Raw genomic sequence first — 19,077 nt, 5'->3', positions numbered from 1 at the left:
ACAGTCCATGGAATTCTCCAGGCTAGAATACTGGAGTGGATAGCCTTTCCCTTCTCCAGGGGATCTTCCCAATCCAGGGATCGAACCCAGGTTTCCCACATTGCAGGTGGAATCTTTACCAGCTGAGCCACAAGGGAAAATGATTGGGAAGTACCATTTGGGGCAATATTTCACATCTGTAATACTAAACTTTACTAGCAGGCTTTCCTATGTGTCAATGAACTGTACTGTTATTTTACTCCCATCTGCTAAGTAGTTATTTCCTTTTTTCTCCCCCTTTATCCTTGCTTTATGTGATTTCTGGTGTTTTATGTCATTGTTATATCTACTTCTTTATCTTGGTAAGATTAGAAGAAAGATATTTTAGTCTGGAGTAATTTCCCATCCCTTCCGATCTCTGCTTTCTTGTTCCTGTTCATCCTTCAACTTTCATCTTCTCCAACAAGTCATCTGTGGATACCCACTTAGGAATCAGGTGTCTTCTTCTTTTTCCCCCCGGCAACCATCCGTGCACATGATCAGGGACCTGCCACACGCCAGATCTAGAGCGACTCACATTCCTTGACATGGAGGAACTTAGGGTTGAGTTAGGGAGGCACACAGTTAGACAGAAAGATGCAATGTGATTGAATGCCTTATTTTAAAGCTACTTGGTGAGTGTTTGTCATGGGGCAGGCATTGTGTGAAGTGAGCGTCTTACGTGCATTATCTCATGTTCTCTTGATAGCCTTATGATCCCAATTGTAAGGAGAAGGAGAGTGATTTAGAGCACGTCCATGCTCTGCCTAACATCACTGAAGTCACAGAATTGCTGCCGAAATCTGGGTCCAGAGCCCAAGCTTGTAGCCACTCTGCCTCCTGTGCAGGTCAGAGCACTTACCTGTGTGTCCCCAGGCCCTCATGTGCCAGGCACAGGGAGGGGACAGCCCCAGTGCTGGAGTTAGAAAGTATCAGTTACTTAACAGTCACACAGCCCCTTTAACTGCTTATCATCCTTCAGCTAGGAATTCAGGATACGAGAATTCAAGACATAACACGCATGTCCAAACTTACTCATCACAAACATTTATCAGCATAGCATTAAATACATTATGATGTGTTCATACAATGAAATGATAAAGCTATAGTAAAGAGGGAACAAATGCTATAGGGATCTGGAACAATGTAAAAGGGATGGTATTATATGGAATAAATAAGGTTTAAAAGAGATGCTGCTTTGTATAGAATCGATACTATGACGCCATTTGTGGTTTGGAGAGGCAGGGAGTATTTATATTTTTGTTTATATACAATATAAATTGCTTGTATAACATATCTTTGGAAGAATAGATAAGAAATCGATACTATGAATTAGTTCTGAAGACTGGTAAGGGATTCCAGGTAGCAAGATTGTCCCCCGTACACCTTTTTGTGCCTTTTGAATTTTGAGGCAACTGAATTTGCCGCCTATTGAAAGTATATAACTAAAAACAAAAGAAATAACAGGCAGCTTGCTAGAAATGAAAACAAATAAGAAGGCATGCTGGGCCGGTGTATTTTCTGAGTATGGGAGTTAAGCCTGCCTCCATCCTCGCTGCATCCCAGTGTCTACTTGGTTGTTTGTGCAGTTGATCAACTAAGTTGAAAAAATAAAATCTCCGATTCCTGTATGGGAAAAGCATAGCATTTTTTTTGCTTGTATTAATTCCTGTTGAAAATAGGTATCCTGAGTCTAACCATGAAGAGACATCAGACAAACTCAAATTAAGGGACCTTCTGAAAAATAAATGGCCTGTGAGTTTGTAATATGTCAAGGTCATGGAGAACTAGGAAAGACTGGGGACTGTTCCCGGTCGGAGGGAACTGACAGGACATGTTGGCAGCGACACGCCGTGCATGAGGCCAGAGTGGACCCTTGGCCAGAAAAAGAGGGCTCTCCTTCTCTGCAAAGGACGGTAATCAGACAATTGGCAAAAGTTGAATGTGGTCTGTAAGTTAGATAATAGCACTGTTAATATCCTGATTTTGATAGAAGTACTGTCGTTCTGTGAGAAAATATCCTTCTTTTAGGAAATAGGCACTTAATAATTTAATAGTAAAGGAGTTTTTTTGCCTGCAACTTACTCTCAAATAGTTAAAAAAAGATGGAAAAGAGAGAGAGAGGATGAAAGAGGAGGAGAGAGAATAATAAAGCAAACCTGGTAAAATGTTAACATTTGGGGGAACAGTGAAGAAATACAGAAATTCTTTGTACTATTTTTGCTGCTTTTCCATCTGAAATTATTTCAAAATAAAAAAGAATTAAACATTTCCAATGTGGAACATTTTCTGATTTTATAATATGGGGCCTCTTGTACAGTTTTTATCTCCTTTTGTACAATTTCGTGATTATCTTCCTGTAGCTCTTTATATTATTGGTGACATTCCTCTGAGTTTCTTAATATTTTTGTTCCTTTTAAAAAATATATAACAACTTTGTTGAAGTTTAATTCACATACTGTACAACTCACCCTCACTATCTTTTTATGTATGCTTAAATAGTACTACTATATAAGGAAGATATGCTTAACAAAAAGGCAACATTGTAGGTGTAACTTACACATGATAAAATTCACCTCTTAACTGAATAGGTTGATGGCTTTTTACATGTGATTTCCCCATGTATCCGCCACCCCAGTCTAGATACAAGATAGAGAACATTACAGCCCCTTTGCTTACAGTCACCTGCTGTTGATGGGGGCATTGTTTGCAGGATCCTCTGGAGGGTGCAGGGCAAGTGTGTGTGGTGGGGCGGCTTCTGTTGGGATGAGGATGCTAGTGATGCACCGAGCCCCTCCCTGGCTCCCGAGAGGCTCCCAGGTGGTTCGGACGTGGCCATTCTGTATCCCAGACACCCCGAGGCTGTGTGTCCCAGTTTCTTTTCTTCCATAGGCCTTATTCTGGTGCATAGCTTCAAAATGTTTCTCAGGTTATTTCACGGTGGAGAAAGTTCTGGCAGGGTTCTGGGCAGTGGTCCTTCTCATCTTTAGTTGAGTGGTGTTCTGAGCAGCTTGGCCTTGCCTGTCTATGATGCCAGTTGCTGGGCCAGCAGAAGGAGGTGTATCAGGCCCGGCTGCCCTGTTAAACAGCAGATCTCACGTGACCTTTAAACCATCAGTGTTTTATCGTCATCAGAAGGGAAGATTGATTACAACATCTGTTTTGGAAAATAGTCATATTTCAAGATATAGGTTTTGTGCCCATTGATGTTTAGTGAGGCTTTGATTTGCCAGCTCATCACTCCTGTATTGACTCCATAGGAAACAGAGTTGGTATCCGTATTCACCAAACTGTGGCCCAGAAAATTTGGCTCCCTCCACCTGCCATTTTCCCTTATTTTGTGACTTTTATTATGCTGCTTTTCATTTTGAGTTGGTGGTATAGGAAGTCAGTGTCTCGACAGGTGTGCAAACAGGGACGAGCTGGCTGAGCCGCAGTAAGATTTGGTGTCAGCCCAGCGCTTGACTGACTTGGGGGCCTTGTCATCCTCCTCCTGGGGAGAACTAGGGACCACACTCAGTGTGATGAAGGCTCCATCCACCTGGCATGGGCCCAGAGCAGAACGTGCATGCAGTACATTGTGTCATTTTTACATATAATTTCTCCATTTTCACCTTTTTTGCCCAGGTGTGTTATCTCTTACAAAGCTTTCTTTTTTTTTTTTCCTCTTTGTGGCTGAGACTGTAACTTATTAAAACACATTCATGTATTTAAGTCTTGGGTCCTGTTCTCTTTTTCTCAGGCACGCTGCAGAGAGGCCTTCCTGTCCCTGACGAGCACGTGCATGGGAGACAGATGACTGTCCTTCACCCTGCACAACTCTAGGTGCCTGGGCCGCTGTCCAGCCGAGAGGGGATGGATTCCAAAGATGAAGGCTCACACGTGTGGCCCCCGGCTGCAGAGCACGAGGAGAACGCTGCGCAGGTGAAAAGTGCTCTCCCAGCTGGGCACTGACCGCGGTGTTTTAGTTGGTAGAGTTTGCTGACAGCTAGAGAAATAGCAGCTCCTGTATAGTGATGTGGGGCAAGGAGGGAGCTGATGGGCAGACGTGGTACTCAAGGAATGGGCAGCATTTCAGCGCTTCGAATCCTCCATCTGCATGGTCGCTGTGATTTCAAGAAGCTACATACCACCCATGGGCTTCTCTGCCTTTCCCCCAACTTACTGTCATAATCCTCTTCACTGCTCCATTTTATTTCATGGTGAAAGCTTCAAACTGCAGGGTTTCTTTTATGTTATCCAGGAAAGGGTTTTGATTTTTTGTGTGTAGTGAAGTACAAGGTATGTCTATAAAGTGAGTGGCTTTTCCTTTTCTTTTCAAATTCAGAATGTAAACTTCTCATTGAAAGTTGTCCCAGTGAATCAACAGCTCTGGAGGTTAGTCATTTATTCAGATATCGCTCTACTAACCAGCTACACATTCTTTTGACTGTCCTTAGCAAAAGTGAATCTCTGCGTTTTTGGTATGGATTTGAATTTTGGTAAGAGTCAGCAGTCATAGGGAGCCACATTTTATATGTGACCAAAGTATGAAACTTCATTGTATAGCATTATAATATATATGTAATTTCATTTTCATCAAATTACATAACCATAGTTGTTCAGTTGCTAAGTAATCAGAAACTTTATATTGAAGCCTTTAAATACACATATTATGTTTGATTTACATAGTATAACTAATGTTACAGTACATAAAATCAGTCATCAGATATGATTTAAAAGTCTGTGTCTGAATACTGAGAAAAAGGTACCAGAGAAGCTTCCAGCAGAATAATTCAGAATGCTGTTTTGGTTCTCATGGAAGCTATCTGGAAGGCTACTTTCATATAGCTATATATTTTGGGGTACTTTGTTTATAAAGAAAAATGTAGTCCATTAATAAATAGGGTCCACATTTGCAGGTAATCAGACAGTAGGCAGCAGAGCTCAGCATCCTTTGTTGCACCCCATCCTTGCAATATTTCTTCCCCCATCCAGGAATCCTGGTTTAGCCAAGTACTTGGTGATGAAGACCAAGTTGAAGAGTTTGGATAACTCTCAAGGAAAAAATTTTTTTTCTTTTTTAAGCACTGAGACTAGTTAAAGATTTTGATGTTAATGAACAAATCTAAACTCACAAAATTATCTTGCAGCACTTAAAATTGCACAGATATTTCAGAAGCCCAGTTCTTGTGCAAATTGTATCTTCATGGGCAGAGCAGATTTATGTAGAAGCTGGGGTGATCACTTAGTGCTAAAGTGGAAGTCTGTTTTATTTACATGGTGCTTGACTGCATCTTGTCTCCAGTTTTCTTTCTGTGGGTTGAATTAGCTTATGTCATCTTTGGGATCTGTTCTCCACTGGAAAAAACTGAAGTAAAAAATTATGTGTAAAGCCAAGACAGTATGAGTAAAGATTCCGACCTAAGAGGGCCTGACTTCAATATCAGCACATAAATTATTTCTCTCCCAAATGCATGCTTTGACCATCTGCTTTGTACCTTCAATATCAGACACTAGGCTGTGTGCCAACCTGCAGGAACTCAAACCTCCAAAGCTGACTGCTCAGAAAGCACTTTACAGAATCAGTTTCTGCTTTACTTCTTCATAGACAGAAAATTATTTCCCCTGGTGACAACTGAAATAGTTATCCAAAACCCCTGAAAAGTACATTCTCAGAATTTTTTGTGTCCTACTTGGCAAAGAAAAGTTCTGTTACATTCACCAAGTCAGCAGACATTCACCCCTTGCCTACAGAACAGCGGTGGAGGACAGAAGAATTTGTACGAAAGCAAGTGACCTTGTTTTACTGTGTTTGCCAAAAGGCACTCTTTGTTAGAAAGTGGAATTTTTATGACATGTTGAAAGCAACTGACTTTTGAGTCTTGACATATTTTTCCACCTTACAGAATAATCCGTGTTTTGTAGTTTGGTAGTGTTGTCCATCAGGAATCTTCTGCCACGTTTCTTCTCAGCACGCCCCAAAAGAGAGACCTGCAGTTGATATTTGAAGCAAAGGGGTGTTTAAATCGGTTGCCTAATATTAAGTAAAAGTCAATGAGAAGGTCCTTGGATCCCTTTGCCAAGTCACTGACTCAGCACAGATGATCCATTCGTTCATCGTGTTCTCCTTTCATGGGGATCTTTTAGGAATGCAAGTGTGTGGTGTTCTCGGTCAGTTCCCCGTCTTTGTGCTACAGGGTGGCTTCCACAAGGGTGATCACTTTGTACTTGCTGCTTTTTGCCCAGGTGCATTTTGTTCCAGACGCTGGAACTGTGGCCCAGATCGTCTACACCGATGACCAGGTCCGTCCGCCACAGCAGGTGGTGTACACGGCAGATGGTGCCTCCTACGCCTCCGTGGATGGTCCTCAGCACACACTGGTCTACATCCATCCCGTGGAAGCTGCGCAGGCACGTTGGGACCATGGTTGATGGCTTGTTTGTTAATCTGTTAATTCAGCCCTTAGGTTTACGCTCTGCCAGTCACTGTGCTGCTGCCAGCTGATGCAGGAAATATGCAGATAAGATGTGTGCTCTCAAGGAGCTTATAACCATCGTGGCAAAGGAAGATGTGGTTTATTTATTTAAATTAAATGTTAAATATAAGGAGTTAGAGCACTAACCTGGAATGAGGTCTTTTCCCCACTGACTGTTGATATCGATTGATTATTATTATAAACAAGATTATCAGCCTGTTACTTTTCCTAAGTGTCAAGAACCAGGCCAAACATGGCATTTATTTCTGTGTAATTTAATCAAGATGAATCTCAGTGGAAACATGCACATTATTTCAGTTAAACGTGTAAGTGAGGGATCCTACTAGCTTGTTAACGGCTATTTACTAATAATTTATTGATTTTTAGGACTGTTATAGAAGTGAGGGTAAAAGCTGTACAATTATAACTGCTTTCATTTTTTTTGCTAGTGACTCTGAGTGTTGGTTTCCAAATGCATAACAGGAATATCCCCCAATATATAAATGTTACTTTGTATTTTTAGCACTTTATAATGTACATAGCACTTTAAAATATATTAGAAATCAGTTCCATTGTTTTTTGTTAAAAAAAAATTTTTTTTTTAACGTGGACCATTTTTGAAGTCTTCATTGAATTTGTTACAATATTGCTTCTGTTTTTATGCTTTCGGTTTTTTGGCTGAGAGGCATGTGGGATCTTAGCTCCCCCAACCAGGACTGAACCTGCAGCCCTGCATTGGAAGGTGGTCTTAACCATTGGCCCTCCAGGGAAGTCCCCAGTTCCGTAGTTTTTGTAGTAGGATCCTGGTAATAAAAATTTGCCCTCATGCAATATTTAATCAGGAGACCCAAAGTACTCCCAAGAAGAAATGAGACCCACCTAATAAATGCCTTTCAAGTCTATATAAAGGTAAAATTGCCTGATAGTCAGATGTTACTTTTGGAATAGCCCTTCTCAGTTTTAGTCCCCCAGCTGTACTGAAATAAGAACATCTAGATTATGTAAAGAATGTCCTGTGCCCGACTTTTAAATCATTACTATGTTACTAAATGTCTGAGTTATGATAGTTTTTAAACGTCAAATATAAGAAATCAGAAGCTCGCTAAAATTCTCTTTTATAGTTTTCTGGAATCAGCACTTAACCATGGTTCCTATGACCATAAATTTGCTAAAGCCTTAGGCAAATTAGAGTCATTTAAAAGTTTTAGAGCAAAGAATACTTTTTTGGATTGGAGATTTCTTGTGGTGTCCTGGCTAAAATAATTTTGAAGGTTTTCCTTCTTTAGTTATCATGACTGTCAGCCAAATAATGTTTATAATGAGAACTTTGAAAATTATGATCTTACTGGCTTTATCCAAAAAAGAGTCTATGGAACATTAAATGCAATTTATTTATTTATTTTCTACATCTGCTGAGTGTGCATTTACATTGGAAGGAGTTGTAATCCTTGGGTATACAGTATTCTTCTCTTTGTTAGTGTATCTCCAACCATTTTCATTTAATTGCAAGTCTACCCCTATGACAGAGTGTTACGTGAGAATGCATGCCCCCTTGTTCACGGAATGCCTTTTTAATTAACTGTGACATTCAATCTCAGGAGAGGCTTTGCTTTAGAGTAAAATCACGAAGTGTGCAGTGTGTTAGCCAATGGAGAGGGTTAGCTTTTACAATCTCTTTGAAGACATATAAATGAAAGGCTTTAGCAAAATATAGGATTACTGTCTTCATCTTCTTTATTAATGAAAGATTATTACTAGCTATTTGACAGAAACTCTCTCAGGAATTGGTGCTTAGCAGTAGGATAATTTTTCCTGCACAGACAAGCTGTCTAAAGATCTATTGATAAGTTTTTGTCGTTGTTGTTGTTTGTTTAGACGCTGTTTACAGACCCAGGCCAAGTAGCTTATGTCCAACAGGATGCTACAGCTCAGCAGGTAATGAGTTGCTTTTTTGCCTTCTTGTTATTTCAGGGTAATATTATGAAGGTACCCTCTCCTGGAATACCCCCAACCCTCTGCACTGCGCATTCTCTGAAAGTCTGTGTCTCGTGTGTTTAGAATATTCTCGATGTCTGTTAATGAAGACAAAGCAGAACACGACATTAACACACTCCAACCAGTGTGTATTGAAATACTTTGGTAATACAAAAATGATCTGTCAGGGAAATTTAAGCATTAAATTAAAATAAGGATATTAATTGGGTATTGGTCCAAGCTCCAAAGAATAATCCTGAGTTTCAAAAGTGCCTGTGGAAATTCGGAAACATTTTAGTACTTGTTCTTTTTTTTTTGATTATTGACTTACATTTGATTTGTAATGTTGTGTTAGTTTCAGGTGTAGAGCAAAGTGATTCAGTTATCTCTATATTTATATTATATGTATTCTTTCTTAATGTTCTTTTCTTTATGGTTTATTACAGGATTCTGAATATAGTTCCATGTGCTATATAGTAGGATCTTGTCGTCTATCTGTTTTTTATTTATGCCCACCCCTCTCTCCCCTTTGGTAACTATAAGTCTGTTTTCTAAGTCTGTGAGTCTGTTTCTGTTTTGTAAATAAATTCATTTGTATCACATTTAGAGTCCACATATATGATCTCATATGATACTTGTCTTTCTCTGACTTAGTACGATAATCTATTTTAAAATATTGGGGTAAAATTCCTGCTTAAATTGCCTATACCCTTAATGGCAACTTTCTCCCTTTTAGTTTCTGAGAATTGAGATTCTTCTTGGTTTTCTTTAAAAACATTTCTTTTTTTTTTTACCTCTATTTCTAATATATCCTGCTTGACTTTGAGGGATGTCTTCCTTATTTTTCTTCTGGTTGTGAAAGTGATAAAGAAGGTACACAAGCTTAACAATTGTCAGTCCTACCCTAAAAAGAATGTGACTCCAAATAGTTGTATTTTCACGATGGCTAGTATGACTGTTATTCAGCTGTACCACTGAGTGTCATGAGTGATTTTTAAGTAAGCTTACTCATCAGTAAGCACTTTTTGCTTTTCAGATTTCTTAGTAGGTGATTTGGATACTTCCATTTTATTTTATTAGTACGTTTTAAATCAATGGGGCTTTGTTATTCTGTTTTACTTTTGACTGTGCTGTGCAGCGTGTGCAATCTTAGTTCCTCTGTGAGGGGTTGGACCTGTGCTACCTGCAGTGCAAGTGCAGAGTCTTAGTCACTGGACTGCCAGGGAAGTCCTTGGATAATTATATTTTAAAATTTGAAAAGTGGACAGTATTTGGGTTAATATTATTTATGGAATCTAGAGAAAATCAGGAGTCTTTGTCGTATCACTTACGGTTGAATTTATTCCTGATTGCTAGTGACCTACAATTTTGTGAGGTCTGTCAACTTGAATGAGAGTTTGTCTTAGTACATTGGGGCTACTATAACAAAATATCATACATAGCATATGTGCCTTTGCTCAGTTGCTCAGTCATGTCCAACTCTTTTCCATCCCATGGACTGTAGCCCATCAGGCTCCTCCGTCCATAGGAATTTCCCAGTCAAGAATACTGGAGTGGGTTGCCATTTCCTTCCGGGATCTCCTGTGTCTCTTGAATTGGCCGGCAGATTCTTTACTGCTGAGCTACCTGGGAAGCTCCTACCATATACTGAGTGGATTATAAACAACAGAAATTTATTTCTTACAGTTCTGGAGTTTGGGAAGTCAAGACCAAGGTGCAATAGATTTGTTGTCTGGTGAGAACCCTCTTCTTATTCACAGATGGCTGACTTCTTGCTGTGCCCTCCATGGCAGACAGGGCGATGCTGCCCTCTGGGGTCTTGTAGAAGGGCACTCATCCCACTCATAGGGGCTCCACCCTCATGACCCAATCACCTTTCAGAGGCCCCACCTCCTAACTTCCTCACACTGGGGGTTAGATTTGGACATATGTATAAATTTGGGGAGACACAAATATTTTGTAGCAGAGTTGCTATTTTATTTTAGTAATTTTGTACTAATTAAGTATATTCTTGATAAAGACAAATCATGTTCATTTCTGTGAATATTTATTGATTCTACCAAACAAGCAATGGCTAGATTTAATTCATTTTTACATCTGAAGAGGAAAAACAAAATGAAATGCCTTTGTATTTCTAGATAATTAATTCATTTACTCATTCTTAGAGTAATGATTTTTTTTCATAAAAAAGTTGAAGTAATGCAAAAAAGAAAGTACATAAAAACCGAAACAATATTTCTGCCCAGAAACATCCTCATTAACTTACAGTTGGTAACTATTATTCTAGACTTCTTTCAGACATAAAACAGACAAAAGATAAACAGGGGAAAACTGTGCCCTAAATGCTATTATTAATCTAAATACTTTAAACTTAATTTACTCATGTTTTCCTAACCCGCCTTGAGCTCTGGTCCCCTCAGGCTTCACCTCCTGCTGTGATAACCTGACTCAGCACACTGGTCCTTCCCCCGCTTCTCTCCCTCACTGTTTGGGATTTGTTGTGTTATTATTATAACTAATACATTTCTGTTCTATTCAGTAACCACAGCTATTTAGAATTCTTCTCTATTATCTCCTAGCATTTACTTTTGTAGAAATCTTGAGTCTAATTTTGATTATTTTCCTCATTCCTTCTCTATCTTAATGCCTGTTTGAGTCTTTCTTTATCCTTGAAGTTTTTCTTTGAAGTCTAGTGACTTCACCAGCACGTGAATCAGAATTCCCTAGGACAGGGTGTGTCCTTTTGATGGATAGGTTAAGACTCTATTTTGGGAACATTTTCATCTATTAGATTTTTGAATATCTTTTTAGTTTCATTGGATGTGTTCATTTTCCCAGGAATATCAATGTGAGTATATTGGTTTTACTTTCTGAACCTAACATTTTCTCTGATCATTTTTACATCTATTCTTTTCCATTTTATTTGTGTAATTTATTTTGTGTCCCTCATATTTCCTTATCATTTTTTTAAGCTTTCTGATTAAACTATAACATATACATCAGTCAGTTCAGTTCAGTTCAGTCGCTCAGTCGTGTCCGACTCTTTGCGACCCCATGAATCGCAGCACGCCAGGCCTCCCTGTCCATCACAAACTCCTGGAGTTCACTCAGACTCAAGTCCATCGAGTCAGTGATGCCATCCAGCCATCTCATCCTCTGGCGTCCCCTTCTCCTCCTGCCCCCAATCTCTCCCAGCATAAGAGTCTTTTCCAATGAGTCAGCTTTTCGCATGAGGTGGCCAAAGTACTGGAGTTTCAGCTTCAGCATCATTCCCTCCAAAGAAATCCCAGGGCTGATCTCCTTCAGAATGGACTGGTTGGATCTCCTTGGAGTCCAAGGGACTCTCAAGAGTCTTCTCCAACACCACAGTTCAAACGCATCAATTCTTCGGTGCTCAGCCTTCTTCACAGTCCAACTCTCACATCCATATATGACCACAGGAACATATACATAGAAAAGTACAAAAAATTATAAGCAGTAATGCAATGATATGAAGTAAGCATACTTTGTAACCAACACCCAGATTAAATAACAGAACATTACCATCTCCTAAAGGCTTCCCAGCTGGCTCAGGGTAAAGAATCTGCCTGCCAATGCAGGAGATGCAAGGGATGAAGGTTCAATACCTGGGTCAGGAAGATCTCCTGGAGTAGGAAATGGCAACTCACTCCAGTATTCTTGCCTGGAAAGTTCCGTGGACAGAGGAATCTGGTGGGCTACAATCTGTGGGGTCAAAAAGAGTCAGATACACACACATACACACACACCCCATCTCCTAAAAGCCATCCTTATGCTTCCTGCTAATTACTGCTCCTTCCCTTCTCGCCAAAGGTTACAGACCTTAGACTCGTTTTCCATTGTTTTGAACTTTATGTAAGTGGAATCCCTTAGTATGGTTTCCTTTCTGTTTTGTTCTCTTGTTTACCATTGTGCTTGGGAGAGTCGTGTAGTTCATGCTGTTTGGTGTGGCTGTGGTTATTTCTCCTTCTGTTTTTATAGCTGTATCATGTTCAGTTTTATGAGTGTACCACAATTTATCCGGGAGTGTGATCCCACCTCTACTAAGTTCTTCAAGAGTTTCTTGTCCCTTTGCTTTTCCATGCTTCCCTGGTGGCTCAGCTGGTAAAGAATCTGCCCATAATGGGGGAGAACTGGGATCGATCCCTGGGTTGAGAAGATCCTCTGGAGAAGGGAAAGGCTACCCGCTCTAGTATTCTGACCTGGAGAACTCCACGGACTGTATAGTCCACGGGGTCGCAAAGAGTTGGACACGACTGAGCGACTTTCACTTTCACAACAATTTCACTTGCTTTTCCATACACATTGTAGAATCAGCCTGGAAGTTTCCACCAAAGTCCTATGGGAAATTTATTGGCATTTCATTGTACCTATGGGTCAGTTTGTGAAAAACTGACATCTTATTTAATATTAAGTCTTCTAATCTGTGAATATGTTCTATCCCTGAATTTTATTTATCTATTTTTAACATTTGTATAGAAATATAGTTGATTGACAGTGTTGTGTGTCAAGTGTACAGCACAGTGATTGAGTTGCACATACATGTATAAATATGTGTATTCTTTTTTTTACATTCTCTTCCATTGTATCTTATTATAAGCTATTGAATATAGGTCTCTGTGCTACACAGTAGGTCCTTGTTGGTTATCTATTTTATATATAGCGGTATCCCTGAGTTTTAAATGAAAGTTCAGAAATTGTCTTATGGGTAGAGGTCTTTCAATAGATTTACTGTTAGATATTTGGTGTCTTTTGATGGTATTTTAAATTATGGTATAATTTTAAAAAATTTCATTTTCTAAGTTACAGTTCAATTTTCTTGGTAAATAATTATGTTGTCTATGAATACTGACATTTTTACTTCTTTGCAGTCCTTATATCTTTTTTCCCTTTGGTTTTATTGAGATATAATTGACATATAGCAATGTATTATAAGTTTAAGGTGTACAGCATAATGATTTGACTTACATGCATCATGAAACGGTTGCCACAGTAAGTTTAGTGAACATCCATCATCTCCAAAATTTAAAAAAAATCGAAAAAAAACCTTTTTTTGGTGATGAGAACTCTTAGGATTTACTCTCTTAACTGCTTTTGTGTATAACACACAGCAGTGTTAATTTTATTTATCATACTATTCATTACACTCCTGCTGCTGCTGTTGCTAAGTCACTTTAGTTGTGTCCGACTCTGTGCGACCCCATAGATGGCAGCCCACCAGGCTCCCCCGTCCCTGGGATTCTCCAGGCAAGAACACTGGAGTGGGTTGCCATTTCCTTCTCCAATGCATGAAAGTGAAAAGCGAAAGTGAAGCCGCTCAGTCGTGTCCGACTCTCAGCGGCCCCATGGACTGCAGCCCACCAGGTTCCTCCACCCATGGGATTTTCCAGGCAAGAGTACTGGAGTGGGGTTCACTCCTAGGACTTACCTGTTTTGTAGGTGGAACTTTGTATGTTTTGACCACCTTCATCCATTCCCCCTTCCCCCCACCCACCGCCTCTGGTAACCACATGTATGATCTCTTTTTATATGAGTCCGTTTTTTTTTTTTTTTTTTAATTAGAATATAATTACTTGACAAAGTTGTATTAGTTTCTGCTATACAACAACACGAATCAGCTCTATGTATAAATACATCCCCTCCCTCTTGAGCCTCCCTCCATCCCCCAGTCCCACCCCTCTAGGTTATCACAGAGCACCACGCTGAGCTCCCTGTGCTCGGCTTGGGAACCTAGTAGGTTCCCACTGGCCATCTGTTTTATACACAGTGATGTATTTACATCAGTGCTACTCCCTCAGTTCTTCCTACCCTCTCCTTTCCTGCTGTGTCCGTAAGGCCAGTCTCTACGTCTGCATCTCTATTCCTGCCCTGCAAATAGGTTCATCAGTAGCATTTTTCTAGACTCCACATATATGCGTTAGTACACGATATTTGTTTTTCTGTTTCTGACTTCCTTCACTCTGTATGGGAGGCTCTAGGTTCATCCACATCACTACAACTGATTCAATTTCATTCCTTTTTATGGTTGAGTAATATTCCATTGTATACACGTACCACAGCTGCTTTACCCATTCATCTGTTGATGGATGTCTAGGTTGCTTCCATGTCCTGGCTATTGTAAATAGTGCTGCAGTAAAAAAATACAGATGTCTTTTTGAGTTGTGGTTTTCTCGGAGTACATGCCCAGGACTGGGATTGCTGGGTCATATGGAAGCGCAGGGTTTACTTTATTTGGTTTTGAAGTATAATTGACCTACAACACTGGGTTAGTTCCTGTTACACAACATAGTGATTTTTTCCTATATATTTCATATATTCCAGGATGTCTAGTTATAACATGTCACCATACAAAGATACTGTGTACTGACTGTATTCCCCACACTGCACTTTTCATACCGATGACTCATTTATTTTGCAGCTAAGAATCTGTATCCCTTAATTTGCCATACCTATTTCTTTCCATCCCCCACCCTCTGCTACTCTAGTAACTTTGTTCTCTGTCTCTAACTGTTTCTATTTTGTAATGTTTGCTCATTTATGTCTTTCCTTTTTATTTCTTCTTTTGTTCCCCTTTGCTCTGCTGACTAGCTTACGTCTTTCGTTTTTATTTCTTCTTTTGTTCCCCTTTGCTCTGCTGGCTAGGATCTCCAATCCATTAGTGAATGGAGTTGGTGCCGGTAGATGTGAGGGTTTCTCATTTTCCTTCCTGATTGCAGAGGGAAAACTTTCACTACTTCACTATGAAGAATGATGTTTAGTGCAGGGATTTTTTTTTCTTTCGGCTGTACCACATGGCACGTAGGATCTTAGTTCCCCAACCAGGGACTGAGCCTTCACCCCCTTCAGTGGAAGCATGGAGTCTTAACTGCTGCATCACTAGGGAAGTCCTCTCGTGCAGGCAGGATTTTTATAAAAAGAACACGTCAATGAAGAAAGCTCCCTTTATGGTTTTTAATGAATGTTTATTATTGATTGATGTTGATTGTTATTCATGGATGTTGATTTTTACCAAATGCTTTTTTTTAATCTGTTGAGATTTTTCTCTTCATTGTTAATAGGGTAGATTATATTAACTGATATTTAAAAGTTAAGTCACAGACTTACCTAGTGGATCAATCAGTAAAGAATCCACCTAAGTATCTGCCTGCAATGTAGGAGACGCCAGTTCGATCCCTGGGTCAGAAAGATTCCCTGGAGAAGGAAATGGCAACCCACTCCAGTATTCTTGCCGGGAGAATCCCATGGATAGAGAAGCCTGGCTGGCTACAGTCCACTGGGGTCTCAAGACTCAGACACAACTTAGTGACTAAACCACCTCAAAAGTTAAGCCAGCCTTTCTTTCTATAATAAACTCCTTTTCTTGTATGTTTGGATTTGGTTTGCTGATATTTTGTTTGGGGTTTTGTGTTTTTATTTACAAGTTCATTGTATTTTTAACCACTTTATTTGATTTTTTTTTTCTTTTAAAGTAGCTTTCATCTTGATATTTTTTTCTTTTAATAACATCCTGGAAAGCTGTATCATCATTTTTGTTGGCGTTACAGTGTTCTATTATGGGGATTTACTATCATTCATATTCTTCAACTATTGTTTGTATCAGTTTAGTCACTCAATTGTGTCTTTCTCTTTGCGACTGGATGGACTGCAGCACACCAGGCTTCCCTGTCCTTAACCAACTCCCGGAGCTTGGCAAGCTCATGTCCACTGAGTTGATGATGCCATCCAACCATCTCATCCTCTGTCATCCCCTTCTCCTCCTGCCTTCAATATTTTCCAGGATCAGAGTCTTTTCCTATGTGTCAGTTCTTTGCATCAGGTGGCCAAAGTATTGGAGTTTCAGCTTCAGCATCAGTCTTTCCAATGAACATTCAGGACTGATTTCCTTTAGGATGGACTGGTTTGATCTCCTTGCAGACCAAGGGACTCTCAAGAGTCATCTCCAACACCACTGTTCAAAAGCATCAATTCTTTGGCGCTCAGCTTTCTTTACAGTCCAAGTCTCACATCCATACATGACTACTGGAAGAACCATAGCTTTGGCTAGATGGGCCTTTGTTGGCAAAGTAATGTCTATGATTTTTAATATGCTGTCTAGGTTGGTCATAGCTTTTCTTCCAAGGAGCAAGCTTCTTTTAATTTCATGGCTGCAGTCACCATCTGCAGTGATTTTGGAACCCAAGAAAATAAAAGTCTGTTACTGTTTCCACTGTTTTCCCATCTATTTGCCGTGAAGTGATGGGGCCGGATGCCATGATCTTTGTTTATTGAATGTTGAGTTTTAAGTCAGATTTTTCACTCTCCTGTTTCACTTTCATCAAGAGGCTCTTTAGTTTATCTTCACTTTCTGCCTTAAGGGTGGTGTCATCTGCATATCTGAGGTTCTTGATATTTCTCCCGGCAATCCTGATTCCAGCTTGTGCTTCATCCAGCCTGGCATTTCACATGATGTACTCCGCACATAAGTTAAAAAACAGAGTGACAATATACAGCCTCGACATACTCCTTTCCGAATTTGGAACCAGTCTGTCGTTCCATGTCCAGTTCTAACATTTGCTTCTTGACCTGCATACAGATTTCTCAGGAGGCAGGTCAGGTGGTCTGGTATTCCCACCTCTTGAAGAATTTTCCAGTTTGTTGTGATCTACACAGTCAAAGGCTTTGGTGTAATCAATAAAGCAGAAGTAGATGCTTTTCTGGGATTCTTGTTTTCTTCTGTGATCCAACGAGTGTTGGCAATTGAATTTGTGGTTCCTCTGCCTTTTCTAAACCCAGCTTGAACATCTGGAAGTTCATGGCTCACGTACTGCTGAAGCCTGGCTTGGAGAATTTTGAGCATTTACTAGCGTGTGAGATGAGTGCAATTGTGTGGTAGTTTGAACATTCTTTGGCATTGCCCTTCTTTGGCATTGGAATGAAAACTGACCTTGTCCAGTCTTGTGGCCACTGCTGAGTTTTCCAAATTTGCTGGCATATTGAATGTAGCACTTTCACAGCATCATCATTTTAGGATCTGAGATAGCTCAACTGGAATTCCATCACCTCCACAGACTTTGTTCATAGTGATGCTTCCTAAGGCCCGCTTGACTTCGAATTCCAGGATATCTGGCTCTAGGTGAGTGATCACAGTGATCACAGTGATCACAGATCACAGATCACAGATCGAATTCCAGGATATCTGGCTCTAGGTGAGTGATCACAGTGATCACAGTGATCACAGATCACAGATCATGGTTATCTGGGTCATGAAGATCTTTTTTGTATAGTTCCTCTGTGTTTTCTTTTTTTTTTTTTTCTTCTCATAATGATTTCCACAATCCATTTTTATTTCATCTTCATTAAACTCAATCTCAACTATCCAATTGTGCTTGAGGTAGCTGCACAGTAGTTCTATTGCTAGGAAGGTGGCATGTTTCAAAGTTATCACCCGGGTCATTAGGTTAGATTTAGAGGTGAGAGGAAAATGTAGTACCAGTTACACTGTTTGCTCACTTGGCATACAAGTTAAAAACAAAAATCATCCATGTCTTAGTGATTAGAAATACAGTTCTTTTGTGAGCATAGACATAATACAAGGAATCTGTTTCTTTGCATGAAAAGTGGAATCGGTGAAAAAGGACTCATATTCTATCGCTATCTTTTGGTTAACCCGAGTAAGAATGTGCATGAACTCGAGCTTGTGAGCGTACTTTTTCAGCATCTCACAAAGAGCCTGGATGAACCAGGATCTGTACTTTGTGTTTCGCCAGGAAAAGTAACCAGGTGCTGTAGAATATGCATACAAGAAGTCTGCCTCAACTGGTATTTTCTGACAGGCTGTCCTCAGCACCAGTGTCTGTCTCAATACCACAGTCCAGTTCTGTGCCTCGGCAGACCTGAATAATGAAAAGTTTGGGTTTTCCAGCCAGACTTCTGCAACAGTCCCCTCTGAAGAAACTTGCTAATTTTTTCAGATTGACGGGTCCATTGGTTCCAAAAATGATTCCTTCTTCACCATGGCTTCAGTTTAGTTCAGTTCAGTCGCTCAGTCGTGTCCGACTCTTTGCGACCCCATGAATCGCAGCACGCCAGGCTACCGTGGCTTAGAAGCACGCAAATAAACCTGTTCCTTTTGCTATGGTCTTCTTTAGAAACGTTGCTCATTAATTCCAACATTTCTTTACGCGTAAGAACATTTTTAATCCTGACTTCATATTTCAAGTTCGTGAAGGTTTCCCTGAGGTTTGCTGCATCCACGTCTGTACCAGATCAACAGGCCATGCCAGTATTTTCGTGGAAGTTCTTATTATTGATTATTATACATAAACCCATTTCAAGATAATCATTTTGTAACTCTCTTCCAAGGATATTCCAGAGTCCATTGATTTGCTTCCGTGTAAGATCTTTGTCTCTGAAGTTTTAATGGATTTTGAATCCACTGAATTTTCGGTGTTCTCCGTGGATACTTTTTTTACATTCAGCCACCACACTGCAGCTCTGCTGGACTCCACTCCTGGTCTCCCTCTGTGTGTTCTTGCCACCTCTTCTTGCCACCTCTCTGCTTCTGTCAGGTCCATACCATTTCAGTCCTTTATTGTGCCCATCTTTGCATGAAATGTTCCCTTGGTATCTC

At 40.0% G+C, this 19,077-nt stretch overlaps 1 protein-coding gene and 1 pseudogene across 2 annotated transcripts in view; one reads left to right on the top strand and one right to left on the bottom strand.

Annotated features, from left to right (window-relative positions):
* Nucleotides 1–19,077, top strand: part of PRDM10 (PR/SET domain 10) — a 99,361-nt gene that overhangs the window by 29,211 nt on the left and 51,073 nt on the right. For both annotated transcript variants that reach the window (XM_019955165.2, XM_019955164.2), the window contains exons 2-4: nucleotides 3,761–3,942; nucleotides 6,247–6,411; nucleotides 8,352–8,411. In XM_019955165.2, coding sequence (XP_019810724.1) covers nucleotides 3,874–3,942; nucleotides 6,247–6,411; nucleotides 8,352–8,411 — 294 coding nt within the window. In that variant the 5' untranslated portion in view covers nucleotides 3,761–3,873. The remainder of the gene's footprint in view (nucleotides 1–3,760; nucleotides 3,943–6,246; nucleotides 6,412–8,351; nucleotides 8,412–19,077) is intronic.
* LOC109553971 (caspase-3-like) lies at nucleotides 17,901–18,909 on the bottom strand (annotated as a pseudogene).

This window comes from Bos indicus, chromosome 29 (genome assembly GCF_029378745.1).
Source record: "Bos indicus isolate NIAB-ARS_2022 breed Sahiwal x Tharparkar chromosome 29, NIAB-ARS_B.indTharparkar_mat_pri_1.0, whole genome shotgun sequence".
NCBI classification, from domain to species: domain Eukaryota; kingdom Metazoa; phylum Chordata; class Mammalia; order Artiodactyla; family Bovidae; genus Bos; species Bos indicus.
Note: the sequence above shows the minus strand (reverse complement) of the source record. Positions and strands in the feature narration are given on the sequence as shown.